At 39.6% G+C, this 27761-nt stretch overlaps 1 protein-coding gene across 1 annotated transcript in view; it reads left to right on the top strand.

The window, feature by feature from the left end:
• NECAB1 (N-terminal EF-hand calcium binding protein 1) overlaps positions 1-27761 on the top strand; it is a 65277-nt gene that overhangs the window by 25642 nt on the left and 11874 nt on the right. The window contains 5 exon segments of the mRNA XM_075705073.1: positions 4070-4095; positions 6488-6585; positions 20889-21025; positions 23467-23579; positions 26644-26720. Coding sequence (XP_075561188.1) covers positions 4070-4095; positions 6488-6585; positions 20889-21025; positions 23467-23579; positions 26644-26720 — 451 coding nt within the window.

Here is a 27761-nt window from a genome sequence, read left to right on the forward strand (position 1 = left end):
TGCTGAAGTTATCACTTGGCCTGGAGCTAAGCATAAGCAAACTGGGCAATTATTTAGTGCAGGAAAACGTGGGACATCAAAACAGCCGTGGCATCACTGCCCGTGTCAGAGCCCAGAGAGTCAAGCTGGCTGCTGCCTTTGAAAGGCCAGAGGGTGCACAGTCCAGCTAGCCCTGGGGTTGAAGAGCAGCAGTGTCCTTGGGGCAGTGGGAAGTTTGGCTCCCCAGGGACCAGTCCTGAGAGCTCTGTCCCACTTTTGCTCCTTCTTCCTCCTCTCCTTTTTCTGTGGCAAGAGGCCAACGCCTGGGCTTGTCCCAACACCACATCCTACTGATGGCAAAAGGCAGTTTTGCCTCCACTGATAAGAAACCTTGAACAAAGCTGGCAAAAAGGTCTTTGCTGTTGCAAAGGAGCTGTGAAGCACAATATCCTTAAAATGGAAGTGCACACATAAAGACTCCTTTGCACAACACCCTCTATAGTGTCAGAGCACTTAGCTCATTTTGCTGACTTGAAGTGGGATGCTATCCAGGCTTTCTTGTTGCAAAGAGCTTACAGCTTTTTGGCTGAGCTTGTCCATGGGTGACTATTCAGTTGCCCTTGCACAGTCTAAGTAACACTTAATTCCTTTCAGTCATAAATTATATGCTTCTACTTAACAATAGGAGATACCAGCCTCAAACTTTCCTCCTTAAAACCAAATTTAGCAAAGAGACATGCAAATGGGACCCAAAAAAGAGCTGGTTGAAGCCTCTAAAATAAATCCTTCTCATATCTGAGAATGAAGAGAGATCTGAAGAAGAAAGTGTTATCCTTCTCCAGCTATGATAATCATGGCAATGAATTTCCTAAATTAAGTTAGTTCATAAAGTCTTTCATATAGTATTGGATTCTTCAATAAAATAACTGCTTTAAATGCCAGAGCCTGTGCTTTATATATAACTCCTGTACTGAAGAGATGTCCTTGCCTCTTCTTGTGGTCCATGGAAAATATGCAGATCTTCTGCTGGTACCTCTGCCCAGAGGTGCCTTTCGTACCAGAGAATGCTATGTGTCAGGTCAGTGGATGGGGCTGCAGGTCAGTGAATTCACACCAGTGGATGGGTGGAATAGCTTTAACCTTCCCTCCTCCCTGGCTGGCCCCAGTCCACACCTGACTGTGGTGGGCAGAACAAGACTGTGATCACAGAGGCTTTGCACTCCTACATTTTGGGCCACTTCCAGAGCTACCACAAATAGGCACTTTTGCCACAGTTCATTCAAGTGAATTTGCTTATATTTCTGTCACTGAGCAACAGGTATGATCAACGTTGCAGTAATCAGGACTGCTCAGTGGAATATTTATAATAGTCCTTTAAAAATAGCTCATTATTAGGTACAGAACATTTTAGACACAAAGTCAAAGGACTGCGTTTAGTAGTCAGAAAGCAAATTGAGAGCAGAAGTCTAAAAAATGATCGTGCTGACATGATGTGAATGCATTTGGCTGCACCCTAGGCTTCGGGTGCTTATCATGAGTGGAGTGCTGGTGCCTGGATGTGAGTCATCCAGCAAATATTGCAAATAACACGTTCAGCATTGCCAGATTATAGGTCTAAGCAGAACCATCCTTGGCATACGTACCCACTGAAACGATTAAGAGAGGACCACTATAAACCTGAGTATTGAGTTGCAGAAACAGCCCTCTGGTGTGCACCTCACTCCTGTACTATTAAATATATTCCAAGCTTCTTTAATTGTTCCTGCAGGGAGCTCAAAATTGTTTGTATACAGAAAAAGAATTCCTAGGTTTGTTCACGACTGTGTTTGAAGCAGCATGTTATTATTTCTGAGAGAATGAAATAATCAGTGACACAAAATTATAGTTTCCCTGCCTAGAACAGCATCCCCTTCAAATAGGATGCCAAGAACAATGCAGCCTCGGAGGGTATTTATAATAGGGAAGGAAACACCACGAGTATGCTAGACTGAAATCCATGCTCTTTATGTCATTTCTATGTTCTGTCACAGGCTTCCTGAAAGCTGCTGCATAAATCACTTTGGACAGTAATTTTCTCGTTGTTCAGGTGCCCAGTTCTAACTGAAAATGAATTCAGCACCTAAATACTTTTCCATTTCTACTCATAGTCCATTTGCAGCTGTGTCACTCCTGTCAGTAGGACTAACAGCAATGTTCTGATGACAGCAATGCTGAAAGCCTCCAAGCCAGTCCCTTACTATATTGCTACCACACTGCTGAGGATACTGCAGAAGAACAAGGGCCAGAATGGATTTTAATAGGAAATTTGAAAAGACAGCATGAATTTGACTGGCTAACAATGTGAAAGCCTGTTTTAAACACAGTTATCAAACAGTACATTAAGAAATGCAGAAATGTCTTTTACAAAGAGAAGCCATTAGGGCAGAAGATGTGAAGGGTGAGAATATGCAAAGAGTAGGCACCGTAACAGTAAACTCCTGTCATTTCACATCATTATATTCTGTCACTGCTTTTTGACTCAGGCAATTTTCCAGCTTTCAGGGTTTCAGTTTGCATTGAAGGAGTGAACACCTGGACTGTTCCAAAAATGAGCACTGAACTGCAGAAGTGGTTGGTCAGACATGTCTGGTCATTGATGCTGTAGTGATCTGTGGTGAACAGTCCCAAGGAATCACAGACACTTTTTCCCATCCCATAGTTTGTTGACCTAAGAATTGAGTTTCTCAGTGTCAGCACTAATTCTTACAGACTATGAATTTCATTATTCCTGCCAAGGTCATTGGAAAAATCATATGCAAGACTTATTTGCAGCCACCCAATTTGGCCTGTTCAAATGCAGATAAGGTCACCTTTAGTTAATAAAAGTTGTGGGAAAATCTCATTTACATCATCAATTAGAAGTGTGTAGAAGTTTTTCTAGCTCTGAGTATGCAAGTTTGTGACAACACAGGATCCTGCAATTTCTGTCTGTTTGTCTCCCTCATGAAATAAAAGCCAGATATATGGAAGTTGGCGTTGGTGAAAGTGACTTTAAGAAAATACTGTGTCATCATTTTATTAAAAGGTCAATAAAAAAATCCCATTAAAAAGATAAGTGAAAAAATCCTAAGCGCAATCAGACGTTAAATATTCACCCCTCAGCAAGATTCAAAAAGGACATTCATGCTTTTAAGCTTCTTTAATAATCAGTTTCTTCTCCTTCTTGGAAGAAAGTCAATATGCTAACTTTCAGAACTGAGCTCTAGGTCAAATGTTTTTTCTTTTGACTATTAAAGCCTCAGAGAGAAAATATTGCTTAAGAGTTGATCGGGATGAAATCTGTTTGAAGTGAACAGTTTTGAATTATATAGAATACTTGCATACATTTATGTATTTACATAATGTTTGCATGGGAATGTGGCAATACAGGTATACTTTTCACATCACTGATTTTGCTGATGTTAGTACTGATGAAATGGTTTTGTATGGCCAGAAAGTCTTAGAAATTATATGTGCTGATGAGCTATGTCTGGTTTTATCCTCCTACTGTACTGTATCTCCCATGGAGCACTATTGCACAGTGAGGATTGCAAATAGGAGAAAGTTATTGGGTTTTCCCTCCTTTAGCATGGAGGGCTGAGCTTTCTGAGCCACACTGCCCAGCATGACAGCCACAGAAGAGGAGTACAGACAGAAAGATGGAGAAAAAACAGCAATTTCTAGAGTTTAGATGGATTTCTGCCAGCATTGGGAGCAAATGTGTAAAGCCTGAGGAGCAGTGACTGTACCATGATGGCTGAAGGCTGGGTGAGGAACTTCAGAGAGGGTTGTCAGTGAATAGAAAGGTGCTGGTGGGAACATGATCGGGAAGGGAGGCTGCACCTGCAGCCAGCTTCGAAAGGCTGGAGCACAGCTACTGCCTTCGGCTTCGGACAAGCCTCCCTAAGGCAGCAGAGCAAAGCCAGCAAGGGCCAGGCACTCACATCTCCTGCTACAGCCCGGGCGGAGAGATTTCATACTCCAGTCAGGCTAATCTTTGAGACCTACTATTTACCAATCCAACAAAAAACATTACTAAGCTGACTAACCTTCTACACTTTTATCTTTCCAGCAATCTTGACACGGAAGAGCTCTGCGGTAAGTTCCTTTTTGGGCAAGAACATAATCTATGCCTGCAGCAGCCCTGTGCAACTGAACATGCCATGTGATACGGGTTCTTTTCTGTTTAATCTTTGTAGCTCAAACAGAAAATAATTTCCATTGAAAGAACTCCTGGGAACTTTTCAGACCCTGTCATCCACTACATGCAGAAATTCCTTTGAAAAAATTTTTCCTAATCAGTACTTCACATTCTCTGAGCTTCAAGATCTGTTCTGATGTAAAGATAGATGGATAACATTTATCTTATTTCCCTTTCATGCGAGATATTTTTTCTAGTTAGTTTATCACTTTCAGAGGCGTGAGTGCTTTGGCAATTTTAAAAGAGATTGTCGTATTAGTACCCCACCAGAGGAAAGTTCATTACTTTCCTGCAACTTAAGCCAGTGAGAACAGCAGTTTGAAAAGTTCTATCATCTTTCATCACAAAAAAACCTCCTGCAAGACCTAGAATTTGGCCCAGTTCCCCATTTCTGTACCCCATTCTGGGCTGTGAGTCATTTCCCCACAACCCTGTTTGTTCTCCAGCTGATCTTACAGCACCTGATTTAGAAGTGCTGCTTGCAGCACAAAACAATTCACAGAAAATTTCTGCAAGTCCTCCCACAAAATGTCAAAAAAACAGTTATACTTGTCAAAACCAGCCTATTTCTGAGGGAAAGATAGTAGCCTGATAAATTTTCCAATGGCCAACTACATTAAAGACCTATAAAAGCTGAAAATGCTGGCACATTGAACACCAGCTCATTTATTCACCCACAGGGTATCTCTACCCATGGCCAAGAACCCACTGAAAGGTACCTCAGCCTGTGGCTTATAAATATATGGCAGAGACTCAGCTGAAGCAAATTGGCCTGTGATGACTTCTGCTGGTTGAGAATTTGGCCCAAATTATATAAAACTGGCCAAGGAAGACTGGTGGTTTTGCTCCACAAGGGTTTTACTGCTGTTGGTATTGCACTGGAGGTGTACAGGTTTGCTCAGCACCTGACCCCACCAGCCACCTCAGGCTGGCCGGAGGGCTGAGGGGGTGTCAGCCTGGCACCGGCTCTGCTTACTGCCTGTTTTGATTAAATACAGGCTGCTTCAGCTGCCTTTTAAATCCTTCATAGCCTGCCACTAGGGTGTTTCTCATCTGAGAATCTAGTACTGAGTTTACTCAACACATGTTTAAGCTAGTGATTATACAGCTCTTCCCGAGTTATCTCAGTTCTCCTCAGAAATGAAGCTTCACTTCCAGGCTACTAATTCACAATACATTATCGTTCTGAATCATTTCATTCAACTTCTCAGCAATACCAGGTTATGTCACAGTGTTCCTGAAACCTTATGCTTTCATGACTCCCCTGAGATGCTCACACTGACCTTTTAAAAGCCTCAAAGTATTGCTATTTATTATTTCAAAAAGGTCTTATCTAATCTTCTTCTTCCTGTCTGCCATTTAGATGTTGTTTTTCATGCTCTTCCAGGTGATCTGATGTCTAAATGCCTTGTCTAACACAGTCTCTAGCTTTAACATAATTTTCTTTCTTTCTTTTTCACACTTGTTCCTTCTTGTGCCTTCCTCTGTTGTATTTTGTGGCATTGACCAAATGGGAACTCAGGTCATGATTTCTCAGTGTTGCCTCTTCCTCTCGCAGTAATCCCTCTGATTGAATTATGCCCCCTGATTTTACATCAGCTCTTTCTGTTAAAATGCCATTTGCTTTGAGAAGCTACGCAAGGACATCCTGGAACTTATGCTATTTCCATGATTTTTGTTAAAAGTATTTTGCATGCATTTTGCATATTTGTTGAAAATATAATCACAGTACCTGGGACTAGAAGCTTATCTGGCCAACTCATGGTTTCTTCCCTTCTCAGACAGAAACAGTGGTCTCAGCTGACCCTGACTCACAACAGCCCCCACTTGATCTTATCCCCTCTAAGGGCTTTATCAGTGTTACTCATTTTTGTATTAATGTAATCCGATTTACTACATACACAAGAAAACTTCACTTCCTGCTAGTAACTGTAAAGTAGACTATTAAGCTAAAAATCCAGTTTAGAAAGAAAATGTAGATACTTTCAAAGTAGGTCTCTTTCAGCTCTCAAACTGATATTTTAAATTTTTGTCAGTTTGGCAACTCATTGAAAGAAAATGTTTTGAACACTGATTTTGATATTTTAAGTACTCCAGGAATGATTTTGAGGGAAATAATAAAAAAAATCAAAAATAAAATCTTCCCTTTCTTTGTAACTCTTGTTCTTTTTATATATTTAGATCGTTAATAATACCATAACTGAACTCAGACTTGATAAATTTGGTATTTAATGAAATATTGGGTTTTTAGGTCACTAATAGGTGATGCGGGTTTTCTTCTTCTTTTAGAATATTTTTCCCAGCACTTAGGAGAGTATGAAAATGTTCTATCTGTCTTGGAAGACTTAAACATAACCATACTGAAGGCAATGGACAAAACAAAGAAAGTAAGTAAAAACTGTGAAATCTTCTTTACCTTGTATATATTGTTTATTTGAACATGTATCCAGTATTTTTCTTATCTAGATAAAGTTACGAATTCCTATTTAAGTTCTTCCACATTTACATGTTTGTAGCAAAAGTCCAGTAGGAAAAGGCTTGTCAAAATGGTTGAGTATCAAAGCTGTAAAGCTCTGTCTGCAGAGTGTTACAGTTTGGATATAACTAAAATTGTCTTTGTGAATGATCTGAAGAATGTTCTTCATATTGTCATACTAAGAGAGGGTTCCCTGTCCCATGCCAAAGGTGGGTAAGTATTGTCAGCATATCAACATTTGAAAGTAGTCAGAATTTGAAAAAAAAATCCAAATTTTTGAAGTAGAAAGCATGTTAATAAAAGATGCTAATGATTTAAACTATATTAATGACTACCATTAAATGAGGTAGGCAAGAGTCATCTGGAGACATACTGGGCAGTCATATTCATGTTATTGTTAAATGTAGATTCCAGGGCAGTTTAAAAAGATTAAAAAGGGCTGAAATATCTCTCCCCCTGTTCCCTGAAGCTGAACCCCAGTACTTTTATGATTATAAAACTATCATTACGGTCATACCCGCTCGTATGGTCATACCTGCTCATTCATACTGCATCTCAGCTCCATGTCTGACCAAAAGTGCATCAAGGCATTGGGTGATATGCTCCTTTTCCCTTGCTGAACAGTTAAATATTCTGTGCAAGGTAGAACAGCTTCAAAAGGTGAGGGAAAGCACAACCCAGGGAAAGAAGTGAACCTACATCCTCCAAACCCAACCCCAGACCCACACCACAAAGCTATTCACTGGAAGGCAAGCTGTCAACAACAGAAATTTCAGCCAAAACTATTCAGGGAGATCCCGTGGGAGGAAAAACTGATTTTTTCAGTCAATCAATGGAGAGATCAATGGGGAGAAAGCTGTGTGTCTCTAGCAAAGCTGTTATCTTTGGCATTCAGGTGTTTGCAAGAGTGCAGTGCTCATACATTTTACATGAACTGCCAAAATAAAAACCTGTAAGTGTAGTTTATTTATTTAGAGCTTGAGCCAGTAAGCTGAACGTCTCTCCGTTCATGCTGTACGTCTTCCACTCCTAATGAAGTGAATGTGCACTGACTCACTGCCTCATTGGGCTGGATGCTGAAAAGCAACAGATTAATTTATGCTAGCCACGCATAATTTTTTTTAAAAATTAGCCATGTATATAAACTACTGCTAAAGGGCAGGACATTCCATCTGATAACTACTGGAAGTAAATAGAACATGGCATTTAAGAATTACTTCAGAAGTTAATTACAGAGGAGGAGTCCCAGTAGACTAATCAGAGTTGTAAGAAGTAAGCATTGGCCTGACTAGAAAATGGATAAGAAATCTGGAATATTAATAAGTTTCATTTGTCTGCTTGAAGAATCCATAAAAAAAAAAAAAAAAGCCAAAAAAAACCACCAACACCACAATTTCTTTTAATTTTATTTTCCTGACTGAAGATTCAAGATCAATGGGTTTTCTCTCCTTCAGGAATATCCCAACTGACTATTCATTAAAGGTGGCAGAATGAGAGCAAGGCTAACACTCAAAAAAATACTTTTAATTCCAGTTAGTAGACACAATGTGTGAACACAGTCGTGTGAACACAGTCAAACAAAAAACGTGTCCTCAGATATTCTAAAATAGAGCTTTCTACCAAGGATATGCCCAGCAGCTACAGCTTTGTATGGAAATTAAATTCTCAATTCAAACTTGGGATTATTCACAACAGGAACTCAGTTCTCAGGAAACAGATAGGTTATGTGACCTGACTACCTGATAAATCATTGGAGTGCAAATAATAAAATTGGCATCTTAAATAGTCCAAGCTTTTATTGAAGTCCAAATTCTGGAATATATCCACCTAAAATCAGAGCTGGAGGTGGAGCAAAAGCTAGTTAGCATATTGAGATAGCATGGATAAGTGATGTTCATCGACAGTGACACACACTAGATGGGATGCAGCTCCTAGCTCAAGTTGACTCTGCAGGTCAAACAAACAGGTACGCAGAAACGGGAGGTCTGGTAATGAACGGCCATTGGCGTGTGTGCAGAGCAAGGCTTGGGTTTTCCCTCCTAGTGCAAAATAAAACTTTGTCATTGCTCTGCTGTTGCAGCCACCTAGTCCCTTAAATAGTCACTGAGTAACAGGAGCATTTGTTACAAACTTCTAAGCCATCATCTAGTTGGAAAGTTCATATATAGAAAAAAGCCAAGAAATTAAGACCCACACTTTGAGAGCTACAAAGGCATGGCGTATCTACAGCGGCTGAGTCGGTTTCCAATGACCAGAACCAAATTTCCAAGGACCAAATTCTCCTATTAAAAACCAAAAGTAAAAATTTCTCAGATTGAAACTGAACTCCACCCTGCAGAGCACGGGGCTGACTACGGACCCCGTCCTCAGGGTTGCTGTGAGCTTCCCATCCCCTCTGGCTTTTTGTGGATTGGAGAAAGCTCAGCACCTCTAACTATCAGTCTCTGCTAAACTTTCCCTGAGTACCCGCCACTTCAGGTAGGCAGCTCATTCAGTCTTAAATATTTTTTGGGAAAAAGGAGCAACTTGGTACTTACTTCATTTTATTTATCCTGTTTAGAGTCATAAACAATCACCACTGAGTCCTTCCTATAGAAAATCCCTGCTTTCTTACCAATTCATGTTGCCCGAACTCAGTAGGTACTTTGCATGAGAGGCAGCTGTGGAATTGGAGCCCTAGAAAAAAATGTTCAGCTTCAGTTTCCAAGGAAACCCCGGAGAAGGAAGATGTGTCAGTCTTCAACAAAAAGCTGAACAGTGGATCAGAATGTCTGAAAAATCTAAGTACCTAATCTATAAACCCTCCTTATTCCAGATATAAACAGAACTAGAATTTTTTTAAAAAAAAAAACCTTAAATGTAGTTTAATGTACTTTACTTTTTGGTGTACATTAATCTAAGTTTGATAACACCAAAGTGTATGGCATTGAATCATATCTGTAAATCTGGTACAAAAGCGTGCAGCAACTAGCTTTTGCACATGAAATAGAGTTGACTCCTCATGTTGTCTTGTTTCAGTTTTGAAAACCACATGCATTAATGGACAAATACCTTGGGCTCTCTTTACAAATATTCCCAATGTGTTCAGCCTTTAGTCAGAAAGATCTCTCACCCAGAGCAACTGGACTTTGTCCTGGCTACAGACTCCTGGATTTAAATCAAGATCAACCAAATTGTCCCCATCACTCCAAGTTATTTCCATGTGTAGATATTTTGAACCCAACAGATTAGCAGATAACTGACTCCTGCAAGTTAATTGCAGCATAATTTCTGTGTACTTTATTACCCTCTGTGGTTTGAAAGGGTCATCAGCACAGCTTTCCTGAACTGAGCTTTTCTGCAGTCTTCCAGTCCTGTGCTATCTGAGGGTGAAAATATCGAGTCATCTATAGGAGAAAACATTCCAGTGTGTTAGCAGGTTCAAGAAACTTTGAAACCAGACTTCCTTTCACCATTCTGGGGCCAGATTCCTCCAGCCTATCCAAACTAAACAGCACCTGAGAAGTCAGGAAGCCCTCGGTGGTGTGGGAGTGTTTCATGCTCTGTTGCTTGAAGGGAAGGTGCTAAGCTAAAAATGCAGAGAAATAGATATAGGAAGGACCATCTTTCAGCAGGGAAAAGACTGAGTTGCATTTGCAAGCAACGTACTTTTAATAACAAAAGGCGTCTTACCAAAGGATGCTGGGGAAGCTACAGCCCTTCTGCTTCGGTACTGGTCTCTTGTGTTTTATCCTTACACAAGGAAGGGAAACACATATCTGAGGATTTTTATGGACTTATGGCATTTGATGTTTGATCGTTTCTCTCCTTAGGATGGAGTTGCTTTTGCAGGAGTGGTGAGGACACGTTATTCATTGGTGTCAGTTGTTTTTATTGTACCTGCCAGGTTGATATTTTCCTGATCAAAGTACAAGCTGGGGTAGTTCTGTTTATCTTGTTTCTTCTTCATCTTATGTACAGGAAGCATTAAAAATTAAAGACTCGGCAAAACTTTACAAATGCATTGGAAGGCTTGTTTCTTTAAGCCTTTTTTCTCTGACATCTTTTATAGCAAAAGACAGAAGCATATTTAAATAAAATATTTAATCTTAACTTTTTTATTACCCAAGTAAACATAACTTTTTCAGCAAGCTGCATTTTTATTACATTCTGTAGCTTGCAGTCACATATAAATACAATGAAGAGAAACTTCACAACCCTCAGCACAGAAAATAAAATCTGTTACTGAGTAATGATGTAGAGAGATAAAAATAGACCAGTTTTTTTAAGGTGATTGAGATCTTGGTTCCATCGACTTGTGAATACTGAAAATCAGAAACTTACAGACTAAAGAACATGTCTTCCTCAAGTTATCAAGCCATAAAATTGTTGCTATGTGTCAGCTATTCAGTGAGAACAAGTTTTCCTCTATCATTTTTACTTCTGGTACTGCTACAGTTTATTGCAAATGCAACCTGCTGGTGGTGGTGAACTATTCTGTACTCAGTAAACTAGCAAAAGCTCATTTAATCACCAAAAACGTAATTTTCATATGAAATGAAGTTGGCAATATAGAAGCATTCATGGGTTTAAACAGGCATCTAGTGGCATTTTAGAAAACCTGGTGTATTCAAGGATGTCCAAGATGTCTGCACAGGCCTGACAAATAGCACACAGGACCTCCAGGAGACCCAGGGGCAGGAGGAGACCCCCTCCTGGGGCAGCAGCTGGAAACCAGGTGGGTCTCTGTAGGGCACCAGCCTCCAGTTTAGGTATTTGAATAGCTCTGAGGTCTCTGAAGAGTTTTTCCCAAGGGGAACTGTCCCCCAGAGGAAGAGCTGGTGATGGCTTACCCGGATCCAACAGTGCCTTTTATCAAAGTCGTAACACCCATTTGAAGTTCATTTTATTTCACCAGCTGAAGAGCACTCTCCTCTCCTCCTGCCTCCTGCCTTCCCTTTTGCCAACAGCACGGGGTCATTTTCCAGCCAGGACTGCTCCCCAAGTGTGGTCCCTGGCACTGGCACTGGCAGCCGCGCAGTGGAGGCTGGCACCAGAGGCTTGGGAGGAAGCAGGGACCATTTCGGATGATTTTAAACCCCCTGCTCCCTAGGGCAGTTTATGCTGCAGTGCTGGTGAAAGTCTAACCACAGCTGGCTGGTGGCCAAGTGACTGTGCCAGTGGGATTTCAGGATGGGACATGCTTCTTGCTCCGTGATTTCAGTGACTGCTGGCTTGAGCCTCACCTAGCCCAATAGTCTATCATGGAGTTGATAACAGTCTTGATATACACCGAACCAGCTCTTAACTTAGTGCAGTAACCACTAAAATTCAGACTTTTTGAATTGACATATTGGCGAAATGGTGGGAATTGGGAATCGCTGAGAGCAACTGCGCCTGGCAGAGATGCTTCCTCAGGAGAGTGGCACTAAATACCCATGTAGTTGTTTCTTTTTCCTTGCAAATGAAGGCTACCCTGTGAGCTGTCTCAAAAGTGACTTAAGACCACCATACCTGTTGTAAAAGTGATCTGACCTCCAGCAACAAAAAACTTCGTATCTGTTTCTTAGGTTGTATTGGTTAAATTTATTAGATCATATATTTTAATTTCAAAAGGAAATAGTGCAGTAGATTCTTTTTTTTTTTAAGTACACTGAAACTGGCTTTTATAGTTAACAGTGCTTATAAGATGACACGTTGATCCAGCGAGTAAGAGTGGAGCTTGACCCTGTATAACTTTATATCTGAAGCACAAATCCAATAACTACAATGAAACAGCAACCTCCCGGATGGACTTGGCTAGGACTTTTGTACAACCAATAGAAAGCATTTATGAACAGCAAAATGAGAAATTAAAATCTAAAGTAAAGGCAACATCAAAATAACCAAGAAGGACTGTCAGCACAGTAGGAAATTGTTTAAACAAATATTGAAGATTGCCCCTTAATCTGTTCTTCTGTGTCATCTTTTCATCATCCTTATTTCATTGTCCTCATTCCATTTCTTTATATCTCTTTTCTTCCTCAAAAGGACAGCAAGATCTTTCTTCCACAGATGAAAGCCAGAAAGTGCTTTGGCTAGAATAGTTAACATACACTTTTTCAAGACTGAATCAAGAAATACATGACCTTTGAGTGCACACTCCTCCGGTAAATACAGAGGTACAGTTCTTTTGGAGACAAATGCACTGCAGACTATCATGGAAAGGAACGGCTGGCAAACATAGGAAACGAGGGAAGGGACAATGCAAAATTTCTCCTTTTCAGACTCTGAAGTCTTATGTTCTTTGCTTTGGAGGGACTTTCTTCTCTCCTTTGCAACTATTTCATGAAGGACACCAAATGATCTGTCTGTGATAGCTGGGGACCAGCCTCAGTGAACTAGCAAAGACCACTGAAGCAGCAGTAACCATGACAGGTTTATACCCAGCATTTAAATATGCAAAACATAAACATATTAAGTTTAGGATGGAAATGAAAGATAATTCTTATTCAGTAGAGCAATCAAGTTCTGGAATAGCCTTCCAAGCATCTGGGGGCAAAAACCCCTAACTGCTTTTCACATGTTGCTTGCAAAAACATAGAAAGGGGAGTGCATGGTGTGCAACAGCAAGATGCTGGATTCAGTGACTGACACAGCACGTCTAATTCTTTGCTCCTATGAAATAATTCATTTGTCTGCTTTGCTCAAAAAAAACCCCCAAGCTAAGTGAAGTCAGTGAAGCCTTGTTATTACAGGAAAACTTCTTGAATAGTCTAAAAATAGGAGCCAGTCAAAGTAAGAGAGAAGGTTATAGGAGCTGAGAGAGTAACACAGGGACATGCAATTTAGTTATTGATGGTGCATTTATAGTAATTATGAAAATGATTGCACTCTGGAGTGCAATTGATACTCCTTATAAACCAGAATACATGGATTTTTTTTAATTGCATATTTGAGTAATAGTAACAGTAGCAATTATGTAAATTATATCACAAAACAAAATAACTGAAAAAAAGCTAGACAAGAATATAGAATATGTCAACAATAGAGTTCCACAACTAACATTCTGTTTGAGCAAAAATGAATTTTTAAATTGTTCTTTTTTGTTTTCTCAAAATATGTTTTTAATTGGCTGGCACCACATTTTGCACATGATTAGAATTTATTAACAGTTTCCACAGAATCTAGTCTTGTTCTCTTTGAAATTGCACTTTTTACAAACGCACCTTTTGCAGAATGAATGTAACGAATAGCTGCTGCCAAAGAATAACTTAAGGCAGGTATTACTCGGTTTATCCTGATTATTAATTTTCATGCATTGGCTTTGAATCCGGTTAATCTGTTCCTTGCATTCATCACTAAGCTTTTTTCAGGTCAGCATCAGTCTAAAATACCATAGCGATCTCCCATCTTGATGTTTTAAAGTGGACAAAATATCCAGATTCCACTGGAAATGAAAAGCCAGAACAAAAAGGAGTTATTCATTTTATTATTCTTTACAAAGAAATAGAAATCTGTTAAGGATGAAGATTACATAAAACACTGAAGGTAGACAGATGAAGTTCAAGTCATAAAGAGCAGCAGTGGTACATACTGTGGCATGCAATGATTAATACTTAACACAGTAAGCCATCTGTCTTTTAATGACAATTAACTCTATTGCACTAGTTTAATTGGACATATATTGTATCTCCTTCCATTACAGTCAGTAGGGGGTTTGATTCTCGTTATTATTTAGAAGATGTAAGATACTGATTAAAAGGTACTGATTAAAAGGTCATAGATGAAGAAGAGAGTTTCACAAAGAGTGAGTATCTTCTGAATTCCACATCAGAAAATAACCTCCCAGAACATTTACCATCCAGGTAGTCAAGCAAACTGCAGACTTGGGATTTGTCTTTCTTGCGTTAATGGTGTGTTTTCGCATCCTATCTGCTATCTTCAGGTACCTTTAGCGACTAGGCACCACTTGCATGGATGTCATAAGTTAATACCATGGAGGGGAATGAGGGTTGAAAGATTTGCTGTAAATTCATGCTTTGACAGAGGAGACAAAGGGAAAGACAGAGCCAGAAAACAAATAAAAGATGTGGCTGCCTACGTATTAGGCATTATGTGCCCTGCACTGCCAGTGCCCAGCCTGAAGAATACAAAATTGAATGGAGAAAAAAACCATCATACCCTTCTGGGCAGATGTTGGCTATGTTGCAGCAAAAAATGCATGACTTGTTGGGCCAAAGGAAGAAGAAAAGAAGGTTCTTTTAGTCAAAAAATAGTTCCTTTTTTCATTCTAAGAAAAAAATAGTAATAATTTCAAATTTTCATACATACTGTTCATTCAAAGAAATGACAGGTATGGTGCCGCTCCCACCTCCATTTCTTACAAGCATTTCATTCAGCTCTGATGGCCAAACATGCCCATCTAAAATATTAATAGTGTTCAATATTAGATCTACGAAATGCGAGAGGATTCTAAAACAATTGTTGAAGAAAGTCCTAAAGACTGGAATTTCTTGACTGAACTCTGAAGAATTGTCAAAGCTTTTTCAGTCAAAAATAAAAAAAAGTGGAGTAAAGCAGATGCCTTCAATGCATTCTTGTATTGTTTAAATTTCAAAGCTTTATCAAGTTAAAATTTTGGTGGAAATTTTTCAACCAATCCTTTCTAAGTAATCAAGTCAACAGAGATAAAAAGTAGTAACATCAAAATGTCAGACCTATAAATTAACTTGTTACTAAGCTCCATCTGCACTAGGCTTTTAAGAACTGTTCCTATTTGCAGGCATAGTTGTTTCTCATATTCTACTTTTTCAAGCTAAAATAGCTATAAAACTGATTAAATGCGGTCTGTAAATTCCTAAGAAGAACCATCCAGAACATTTTTTTCTTTTGACATTGGATGACTTGACCTAAATTCCTTGGGTTGTTTTTTTATCATTCCCTAATTTCTGATGAGACAGACTTGCCAGCAGTTAGAACTGGAGTCTGGATCCTTTTTGCATAAATCCATGTACTCCACTGTTCATCTTTAAACGCAGCTGAAGAGAGGGATGCTGGTGATAGTGCTCTATATATCATCAGTTGCATCCTGCTACAAGGCAGAGAGGACCCTGTGAATAAACAGCTATTTTTATCTAGGGAGACCACTAAATGAGGTTTCAGAATTTCATTTCATAGGATTTTCTATCTATAAAATTTATTTAAGATCGTGACTATTAGTGCAAGTCAAGTCAAGCGCAGATAAATTCAAAAACCTGCAAGCGATGAATTCTGAGCAGTCGTGCAAGAATATTCTAGAGATTCACCACTTTCCTCTGAGCTTCTTATCAGAGTAATGATAACTCTTGGGAATGTCTTTGATCTTTTTGTGGAAGTCCTATACCTACTGCATCAGAAAGAGACAATGCTCAAATTTTTGCTGGCAGCAGAGAAGATATGTTAAATAGAACTTAAAAAAAAAACCCAAGCCTTAATTAAATTAATGTCCATACCTTTAAACATAAAAATGTATAGAAATAACTGCACAGCAGAGGAAGAAATGTTTAACCTAGCCATTCTCCTGTCAATACCTATCAAAACCAAGAACAGCTTTGATGTTCTCCTTGTATTCTTACAGCCTTTTCCCAGGAGCAATGGCATTACATATATCCCTGCTACCTGCTGATACAAAACACGGCCAAAACAGAGTTTCTTGTCTCTAAGCTACACAGTGCACTTAATAGCAGTTAAATAGGAGTTAATTTTTATCCATGCATGAGTTTTGTACGTACTATTATTGCAGTAAGACTATATTACTTCTTCAGTAATCCCAGTAAAGGAGAGTGACAGACTTTTGTGCTGTTCTGATGGACGCTATTACAATGTGTGTCAATATTCTCCTATAATCACCCATGGCTGCCTATTTTATTTCATTGCTCTTATGTCAGCACTGCAAGTGGTTAGTAGAGATTGTCACTGTTCCACTTCTCTAGGCAGCATTTAAACAGAGCAAAATAACAATATAGAAAGGTGAGGCCAAGGGGACCAGGTTTATTCAGCCTGGAGAAAAGGCTGAGGGAAGATGTAATTCTACTGTCTAAAGAAGGGTTATAGAGAAGACAAAACAACATTTTTTTTTTTTTTAGGGATGCATGGCAAAAGCACAAGAGGCAACAGCTACAGCTTGTGGAAGGGAAAATGCTGCCTCCACATACGGACAATACTTTGCACAGAGAGGGTGGTGCAACAGTGGGCCAGAGAGATGGTGTAATCTCCATCCTTGGAGATGTTCTAAACTTATCTGACATGTCCCCAAGCAGCCTGAACTAGCTTTGAACAGGGGGCTGGACCAGATGACAGCCAGACACCCTTTCCCACTAACTTTGTGGAGCTCTTGCCTGAAGCTCCCACCCCTTCTGAGACATTTCAGAGTTATTTTTTATCACAACCAAGTTTAGTTTGCTTGCCCCAAGTAAGCAAACACAGGTGTCTCCTCCTTCCCCATCTCAAGGAGCTGCTTTTCTGGTAAGTGGGTCCGCATGGTGTCAGGTCACCCAAGGGGGAGAGGATCAGGGCTGGCACCAGGACTCGAGAGGACCAAGAGAGTTGCTGAACCTGTGGTAGCCCTGAGATGTGGGCTCCCTTAGGAGATACCTAAGCCCTGCCTCCTCTGCCTTTATAAAAGGAGAACCTCTTCTGCACCTTTTAAGATAGCCATAAGCCAGTTTTAAAGACCATTGTGACCTCTTCCACAGGGAAGTGACTAATTTTGTGTATTTTCAGTCGCCTTAGTGGAAACTCAAATCTCAGCTGCTCACAAAGGTCGTAGTTGTCTCTTGGTGAGGAAGATGTGGAAAATCACCGTCATTCACTCACAATCAGTAAAACTAACAAGCAGAACAATATGTTTACACAGCCTTATTTCATCTGGACTGCCCAGACTGCTGTGCAGTATGATGTATATGCTAATGAACGGTAATTTACAGCTAATGAAATTCAAGAAACAGGCCATTTTTCTAGTTTACATACAGACGCAGTTAGTGGGTCCCATTATTGATTGGTGGCGCAGAACACTGACAATACAAATCCTGGGCATGCCAGTTAAGCTGATTCTACCGTAATATGCACTTAATAAATTGATACACATTTTTCTTAATTCATAATGAACATTTTCTTTCTTCTACTGCAATCTTGTACCAGTGTGCCTTTAGTAAAATGCAAATGAAGGCACTTTTCTGTAGGAAGTAGAGTGGGGAAAAAATAACAACGCATGGCTGGTAATTCCTCATTGCTGAGAGCTGGAGTTGAGGTTTAAGTTGAATTGTAATGGACAATCTTTTTCCCTCCATGACTTAAATTATAATAATGCTGACAATTTATATATGCTGAATACATTCTTCCATGATCTTTGAAGAATTTTAGAAGGATGGGTCGGAGTAGTTATCTTTCAGCAGGCAGGGGTCCAAGTTGCCCAACATTGCTGTGAGCTCAGAATTGCTGGCCTCAGAGCCATTATTTAAAGAAAAATATTGAGTAGCCATTTGCCCAACTAGGTGCATTAAGAGAGTTAAGTAATTCTGCATAGGAGAGTTGCAAACACCAGTATTTGGGTAAAATATACATAAGGAAAGAGTCTTTGATAATTCTGGACTCCCACAGATGATGTTAACATCCTGCCTGCCTAGCCCATCTTTAAAAAAAAAAGCTCTATGTACCTGATAAGGCAACTCTGAGCCATATTTAAAGATCACTAGTATCTTTTCCATAGGGAAGCCTTTAAATATAGAACTTACGGGACAGCAGAACAGGAAGAAAAAAGACTAAATCCTGGGGCAATGCACAAAACCTGGTGTAGTTCTGATGAAAAAAAACCCTTAATCTTTCAGATGCAGGAAAGCATTTCTGAAGGAGTCAAAAAGCAGCCAGCCTCAGACAGTAGCAAGTATTACACAGCTAATGTTTATATGATCCCCCCATCAGCGAGGGCCCACTTGAACAGTTTGCAAAACGAAACAGTACTGATGTACATTTTAAGTTGTAATTCAGCATGCCAGTATCAGATTTACCATGACTATGAGCAGGAACCTATATGGAGGTATCTGCAGCACTTACTTTTTGGATGCCTAGAATTTTAAAACAGTTTGATTATTCTCCACTTGTGAGATTGCTTTGGTATTCAAAAACTTACAGGAAATGGTCATTTCTGTCATGTTTTGTTCACGTATTTCCAAGAGCACTGGCAAAAGGTGAAAAATTAAAACATACCCTGGATTTCTACTGCAGGGTTTTATTTAGCTGCCCATGCTACACAGATTTGCACACATTGTTCTAACATGCCAAAGAGAATAAAAATTTTTGGAAATTAAATGATCTCTGTCAGGTGCACCAAAGTTTTAAATCAGTTATAATGGAGACAATTGAGAAGAAGAAAAAAAAAAATCAGCTTTCCTATTGCATAATAAGATTTAGTATTCATAAAGGTTGCCATAAATATTATTTATAGGACTGGTGTGAGTCTCAGGTATTCACTCAAAAGGTAGACAGACAATCTCCCATGAGTATCTATTTTAAAAATGTATAAATAAGAAATTATTTGTTGGAGCGTGGCTCACAGCTGATTAATCTGAAGACAGAAGAAGTAAAGACCATGAAGCTCCTGGCTACATACGTAACTTCTGATGATTCGTGAGTGGTTTAACATCTGAGATTTCTGTAGCAGAAGTCTTCCAACAAGAACTAACTTAATAACATACATTGTGAACAGACTGCTCTCATTTGAGAGCAAAATGCTTTTAAAGCTACTATCTTTCAATCTTTTATTTTACATTTAAATTTCAAAATATCCCATATTTGTGTTCTCATTGCAAACACACGCATACAAAAATTCTAAGAGAAGTCTAAAAGTCAAAAAGACATTTCAGCTGTAATTCATATTGGGAAGAACAGGGAAGAGCTTAAAAATATACATATGCAGGGCCAAAATTACTCAATGGGTTCTCAGCTGGAGTAGAAGGCAACACCATTCAAATGACAAGTTTTCTTTAAAGCTTGGAGATAACAGACCATCATCTATCTTCAAATGTGGTGACTAGAGAAGTCTTTCATTCAATGCACCTCATATTTTACGAATTGTACCCAAAGACCAGCTGAGTGGGTTTTCTGCACACATAAGCAGACTTAGGGCATATGAAAAATGCATACCAGCGTACTTTCATCAGAGTAGGAGCCAGCAAATTCATTCAGAGTTTAAGAGATGGAAGTCCATTTCCCTTCTCTGTTCCTGATGGGAGCTCTACATAGTAAGCAGAGGCTCTAGGGATCTGCTCTACCCTGTCTATTACATTTATAAATTAGAAGACAACACAAAGGGTGTTTATATTATTGTATGGGTGACCCCCCTCAGACAGCATTACCTGCATGTCATTGCAGAACTGGGCTTGTCAGAAACTTTAACATTGATGCCATCCATGGAAATATGATTCATTGGGCGAGGGTGAGAGCACACGTAAGAATTTATTTCTGAAATTATCTACACAAAAACGGTATAAATATTGTTTAACTCATAAAACATATTGGAAATGTCATTACAAAAGAACCATTACAGACCACTAAATATAGGTGCAACATTTCTAATAACCATGCTCCAACTCAAAGAACATTTAGGCACATTTCATGTAATTGTGAAATATATAGATATATGGTTTCAGAAATAATTAAAGGAACAAAAATCAGTCAAAGACTGTTAAATTGCGAAGGCAGTCTCTCTGGCACAGGTGACTGACAAACTGCTGGTGGAGTTTTCCAGGGTGGTATCACTAATTACGTGCCCTGCTCAAAGACTATTCCCATAATCACTGTCTGAGACGGGCCAGTGGGCTAGATAAACCTTTTTTCACAAGAGTGGATCTGAATAAAAACTTTAAATCCACTTTTGCACTTGTCAATCGTACCTTGGCTTTTCTATACTTAAGAAGTAATGTGGTACTGTCATCAGCTGGAGTTAAGAAATGTAAGGAAAAGGTTTTTTTTAAGTAGAAACTATGTTGTGTCACTGTGTACCAGGGCCTCTCTCAGCTTGGGTGGGATCAGTGTCTATACCTGGAAATTCAGTTTTTTTGTCCAGAAACATAAAGGTTGCTTATGTGGTTTGCATGTATAAGCATAAAAACATCCAAGCTGCTTCCTTTCTGAATTAAGTCTGAAATTTCCCTCACATATTTCCAACCTAGCAGGCAAATCCTTACCTTTTTTTTTTTTTCCTCATGTAATTTTTAGGACTATCAGGAAGCTTCCAATTTGGAGCAGTTTGTGACTCGCTTTCTTTTGAAGGAAACACTGAACCAGCTTCAGTCCCTCCAGAGCTCCCTGGAATGTGCCATGGAAACCACGGAGGAGCAGACTCGGCAGGAGAGGTGAGCAAACCTTCTGCCCAGCTGCAGTGAAGGGGGTGAGGAGTGGGGTCACTGTGAACCTCCAAGACCATTTTACATTTCACCCAGCACCCTGATATAGGGAATAACAGGAGAAATAAGGATACACTTTTTATTCCCTATAGGAACTCACTAATAGTTTTCCTGAAATTGAATACAAGCAGGTTCCAATCTGATCCTGTGGTGGGTTGCATGTAGGAGGACCAATTTATTACATCCTAGGCTGTGCTCCTTTGACTTCTTTTTAAATCCATTGACTAGCTAATATCAAATGCAGAAACCAGACTACTGCAATGTGAAGAGCTCTGAAATTACTAAGACCATTGACTGTCTCCTTGTTTCTTTCTTCCAGCTTTATGATTTTTTTTCATTCCTGGTTGTGCAACGATCCTTATGTTAAGAGGCGAAATAGCCAGGCTCTTGATTGTTACAGCTGCTTCCTAGAAAATAGGGCCATAGTATTGGTTAACATCGAACTCTGAAAACTCTCAATCATCTGGGTAACCTATATCCATCCAAGGGGTTTACCTGGATTTAATACCATGACCTCATAGATGAGAGTTTGTAGGATCAAGGATCAACACATTTTTGAAAAGGTACTTGGCTTTATGGATTTGTTTTCCTCAGTGTGCTGTTGTTAAAGATGATAGGGAAAGCAAAATACAAGCTGTTGTGTTTCATGGACAAAGATGATCTCAACACTTCATATGCTTTAAAATGCATTGCTTTTTCATTCTTTCTCTTGGAAATGCCATTTTCTTGTTTGTTTTGCTGTTGGTTTTGAGATCTCTGAAGTACATGAATAATAGATTGGGGTTTTGTGCCAGCAGCTTGACTACAGGAAAGGCTGAGGGGGCGCCGAATATGCACAGTATATATACCCCTCCATTCATGCATACATCTTTCCAAGTTCCCCACAACTGATGGGAGAGAAAGAAGTCTTGAATGGCCAGTTCAGAGCTGGAGTCTAACGTAGGTGTTCTTACATCCTCTGGAGTAATCACTGACTTCTTCTCTGACTTGCCTTTTAGGACAGCCTGTCTAGAAATACAGTCTAGAAAGACCATCTGAGTAACTTAAACTACTCACTTGGGTGCATAGAATTGGGTGATATGAACATCCCTTTTGCCGCCAGCTTTCTTGTCTGCAAGACGGTCTGACGGTCTGGTAGGGCATTGTGGAGACTTCTTTTTCCAGTTTTATCGGTACAGTTGTTCAGAAATACTCTCTTGAGTGGTGAGCTTGGTTTATGGCAAAGAAAATGAGAAAGAAGTGTGACACTGTTAAGCCAAATACCATCTTCCCCATTTTTTGAGGTAGCAATGGAAAAGCCAGGCAAACTCAGCACTTTAACTGCAGCTATTTTGGGGAAAATGAGTTAGTTTCTAGTGTAGAAGCCACAGTCCCTATGTAAAATCATCTTCAGTTATGTTTAACTTAACTCAGGGGCAAACTGTCTGAATCAAAATCCATTAAGACACTCCTAAACTAATTTAAGAGTGCTCACAGTGGGGAATCACAGTGGGGAACTGCTATAATTTGGCTTACTGTGAAGAGATTTGATGCTGCAGAAAATACCATCCTAAAACATCTCCTTAACATAGTGTGTGTTTTTGGTGAGCTTTCATTCTGTGCTTCAGGAGACCAGAGAGCTTTCCAAAGCAGTGAGCTGGGAATTTTTTACTAAACTGTTTAGACTACTGTCCAATATTCTTTGCAACCACTCATCCAACTAACTGTTCAAAACTAACCATAGTTCTGCTCCTTCATTGCTCTCCAGCTGGATGATGAAGAACCAGCACATAGAGACAGTCTTCAGTCCTCACACAAACTCTCAAGCTTCAATGACTCTGTCATTGCAGTACAAACATAAGTTATTTCTGTGTCTTCTATGTTTCAATACTGGTCCCAGAAATGTATCTGTCCTCCATCCAATATTAGCTAATTCTTATTGGTTTTCCTTCCTTACTAACAGATATGTGTTGCTGTTTATCTTTTCAGTCTTTAAGCTGAAGGGGTCAATGTTTAAAGTTCTTATCTCACTTTGAGCTGTTCTTGTGACCCCAGTTCCTCTGCAGAGATGCTGCAAAACTCCCATGAATGAAGAAACTGTGTGAATGGTTCCTTAGGTCAGGTCAGAACCACATCATGAACAGACACTGACCTCGAGCTTTCTCTCCCTAGAAGACAGGTTTACGCCAGCTTAACCCTTTTTTTTTTTTTTTTTTAACTTCTCTAATGACTAGCAACCTAAACACAACTGATTAGTAATAGTGAAAATCTGGAAAATAATTCAGTGGTCTTAATAGGTATTTCTCCCTTTTTAATTCAAAAGGGAACATACAAGCGCATTTTTTGAGAACAGAGAGAGGAGAGCTCTCCCACATGTTTTGCCTTATGAAGTCTCCTGTGTTTCTGTGCAGACAAGACCCAGCAAAACCAGAAGTGCTCTCAATTCAATGGCCAGGAAAACGCTCAGCTCGAAGGCTTCAGAGGAACAACAGCCTGCTGCCAAATAGCCCTCATTTTAGCGCAGGTATGGTATTTCACATTTTAAAGATATTTAAAACATGTGCATACACACACATATACAGAAAAATATATAGGTATCGTCCTCTCAAAAATTTAATTTCGACATGGTAACTAAATCAGATACTTTACTGACAGAAATCAATCTTCAATTTAACGTAGAAGGTATTAGCTCAAACTGTAGGAAAAATAAATATGTACCCATAGATCTGAACTGATAAAAAAATAAATACATAATTATGGTCCAAACTTTAATATCGTTTTGGGGTTGTGGGTTGAGTCAACTTTTCTTAGGTAATATTTGTAGCCTGCAAGATAAGAATGAAAAGGTGAAGGCTGTAACTTATACAGAACCAAGTTCTCTGTCATGACTTACATCCCAGCTGAGGGGAGCAAACAAGAAACAGAAAGTATCAAACCTGAAGGAAAAAAAAAATTCATTTAAGATGATACAAACAAATCTGAAACAGCATTTCTGCTTTGGAAAATGTGAGAGGGTACTTTGGTAAATGGGATTCTTTGGAAGCAGTGACATTAAGCATGAGGCTGCAATGAAGGCATCTCCAGGCTTAGGGATGTCTCCCAGAATCAAGGCATGAAGATGACTGAAACACCAAAGTATGTGATGGGTCAAGGCCACTTCTTGACCAGTCATGCAGATCTCACTGCTTGCAGCCACATGCTTTACCTCTTCCTTTTTAACCCTCCTTTGAAGACCCTTCTGTCACTCACATTCATGACTCACTTTCTGCCACTCACCAAATGATGCGGTTCATTCAGCACAGCGATGCAGGATGATGTTTGGTCCCTTGCTGTGAGTTGCTGGTGTTCATAACAAGGAAGATCACATAGCTTTGTTGCTGCACTCCTAATTCAGAGAGTTCAGAGGGAACCCAGACATATGCGAGCTGTACCAAATCCACTTACTGTATTAATGTAATTTTAAAGAGGCTATTCTAATAGCCATCTAACAGCTGTCTACTTTCCTAGACAAGATTTGTGTTTGTTTTGGCACTTGGTCTTCCTCCTTACTGCCTGCTGCTGCCCACATGCACAGTAACACTGTAGGTGCGTATATGCACTCAACACTCAAGTCAGCATTTTTTTTAGCCTTTGCACTTGTTCAGGTAAAGCCACATTCTGCCTTCTCTACATATCACACCTCTGGTATGTCCCCAGCATTAGGATTTCTTTGTTCTGTCAAAACATAGTCCAAGTGCCAAAAGAACTCTCAGCTGGAAAATGAGCAGGTTAATGAATGTGCATATCAAGAGCATGTATTGAAAAATCTTCAGTTTCTGATAAACAACCTTCCTCTCTCCTTAGAGCAATCATTTATGTACACATTCACACTGTGGGCGATGCCAGGAACTGCTCTCATAAAGCACATATCATTTCCTTGAGTATTATCCTTTCCCTCTGATAGACAATTTTCTTGAGACTTTAGCAAAGCAAAGTTTTCCAGAGACTTTAGAGAGGCTCAGAGATGCTTGTGCCTTTGTAGAACAACATTTTCTAGCTTCACCTTTGCTATATGACATCAGGTCATTATATAGTCATGAGTATGACTGCAGTATAGATGGAAAGCTAGAAAGTCTACTGACAAGGTCATGTCCTATCCATATAAAGAGACAAGACACAATTAACATGGAGTGTCTTAGTCTTTCCTCTGCTGCTGAATTCCATGACTTGGGAGAAAAATAAACATAGGAAAGTTATTATGATGAAACAATCGATCTTGATCTGGTCCAAATCTGCAGTCACCACAGGCATAAATTATACATCTCAAACCCAAAATCTCATTCTAGAAAAATCTAGTGTAGGATGGATCAATCCTAATAATCATATTGCTGCATTTCATCAAGTACCCAGGAACACTGGTTGGTTGGAAAGGTAAAGAAGCTGCAAAGGACATCCAGTTAATGTTATTAAATCAGCTACAGAGTCCACTGCAAGATTATATCCATAATTAGTGGATCAACACATGAAAACCCCTAAGACAGCATACTGCAGATGACTGTAACAAAGCTGAAAACCCCTCAGAGTACAAGTATAAAACCAGCTGTTGCAGCTAAATGAACCTTTTCTGAATGAAGAGAAAGCCCCTTATTCCCAATGCATACGAGACATTCTATGATTGTTAGGAGGGTCCTTCAGGAATCCCTCAATATCAGGATTCCTCAATGTGCCATGCCAGAAACCTAGGTCTTTTAGCTGCATATGGGCACCCAATTAGTTCTTTTCTGCTGTTCTTAAGAATGTATTTTTTTATTGGGAAGGAACATATATACCTTAACCTTTGAATAATCCTGCAGTCCTGCTGGAAGGACCCTAAGAACAGCAACAGGCCGACCACGGCAATGCCCTTGCTAGTTGGAGCCCTACAGCAGGTCTGCTGTCTCTCTGCAAGAGGAAGAAAGATCCTATTGCCTAAGCTGTAGTGGCCATGCCAGGATATTTAAGACAATCTTGACTGCATTTCTTTCACCTTCACCAATGCTCTCAGGGGAAAGAGGAACTGCAGAAAAGACACAGCACATGGTCCCTCTGTGGGATGTATTTGAAAGGAATCCCAGAGATAGGCTTGTATGCAGCAGAAGAGCTGACTCTTACTTTTATAGAAACTTTCACGTAAAGAAGACTAAGAAATGGAAAATTAAGAAAAATATTAAGACAGACAAGGCTTTAACATACACACACACATATCCAAGTTGATTTTGCATTTTGAGCAGAAAGTGCTCAGGTTATGAGCTGGTTCCATCTGCAGAGGAGTGCATTCATTTCTTCAGGTATGAAGATGATTTCAAAAGCACTGGCATTAATCTAGAATGTAGTTTTCATTCTGTATTGGATTTCCATTCTATCTTAAAAAGAAAGAAAATCATTCATATAGTCAAAATCATGCTTTCCTTTAGTTACATCTAAATGAACACTGAACTAGTTACAGCACAATCTTCAAGAAGCAAAATAAATTGCAAGCTAAGCTAAACTTGTTTATAAAGTAAGTGAATACACTATATTCCAGCATTTAGTAACATTTTATAAATGTTCATTATTTATATTTTCCAAAGGTTGGATTGAGGACAACAGCCAGTGGAACACCCAGATTAACAGGCTCCAAAAGCTGATTGACAGGCTGGAAAAGAAGGTGCGTGTTTCTTTTCACCTGTTTGTTCTTTCATTTTCAGTAAAGCAATCCTTAAACCACAAATGCTTTCAATGTCCCAGTTGCAGTCTTTCCAATCAATGGTGAGTGAAACTTCATCACCTAATGAGCTAACACTCATTAAATGCCTGCATATGCCTTTCACCTTCTTTCCTATTTCATGAAAGCATGACATGGTTTTCCCAAGCTCCTCTTTCCCCTTCCCTTCACCACAGATCCAACTTTTCACAAAGATCTGAAAAGTCACATTATTCTGTGACTGGAGGATGTTATTCTATTTAGTTATGCCTGTTTTGGGGAACACGGGCCCATGCCTTTCTTTTTAGGATCTGATTTTTTTCTCTTCCTCTCCAAACTTTCCCACTGAAGCTTGACAGGAAGTTTTGTTTCCTCCTTCCTCAACAGAGAATACTAATTTATAAAGATTAAAACACTTTCCTAATAAGTACTGTTCAACCAAAAGCTGATGCAAATCCCACCATCCTGCCTGGGAGCCATGGGAGCCGCCCCAGCTCCAGGGCTGCATCAGCCCCCAGAGCCCTGAGACCGCCTGTGGTTCCCACGCCAAAGCAGAGTCCTCCAGGAGTCTGACAAATGTCCCATCTGATCCAATGATACCAAGGCTTCCCAGGGCTTGTAAAAACCTGAGTAACATCTTTATGTACAGAAAATATCTATTTCTTTTGTTTTCAATCAGATTTATTGCTACCCTAGGTTTTAAAAGTTGGGTTATGTCTGTGTGTGGTGATGACTTTTTCTTTTTTGGAGAAGAAAGAAGAGCAGAAGAAAAAGTAAGGTATAAATTCCTGTGGTGTTCTCACATAAAGTGTCCCTACTGAAGGACAGACAATTTCAGATAGGTGCTAAGGGAGTGGCTGAATTCAGTGGATTTTGGGACCCAGGGGATTTCTTCCTCCTGGTCCACTAGAGGTGAGGTTTTTGGTTGAAGGGCTCTCAGACCCAGGAGTTGCTCCAGTCCCGGTGCGGCTGCTGCTGCCCCTCCCTGCAGGTCAGTGCTCACCA

Source organism: Pelecanus crispus, chromosome 2 (genome assembly GCF_030463565.1).
Source record: "Pelecanus crispus isolate bPelCri1 chromosome 2, bPelCri1.pri, whole genome shotgun sequence".
Taxonomy (NCBI): Eukaryota; Metazoa; Chordata; class Aves; order Pelecaniformes; family Pelecanidae; genus Pelecanus; species Pelecanus crispus.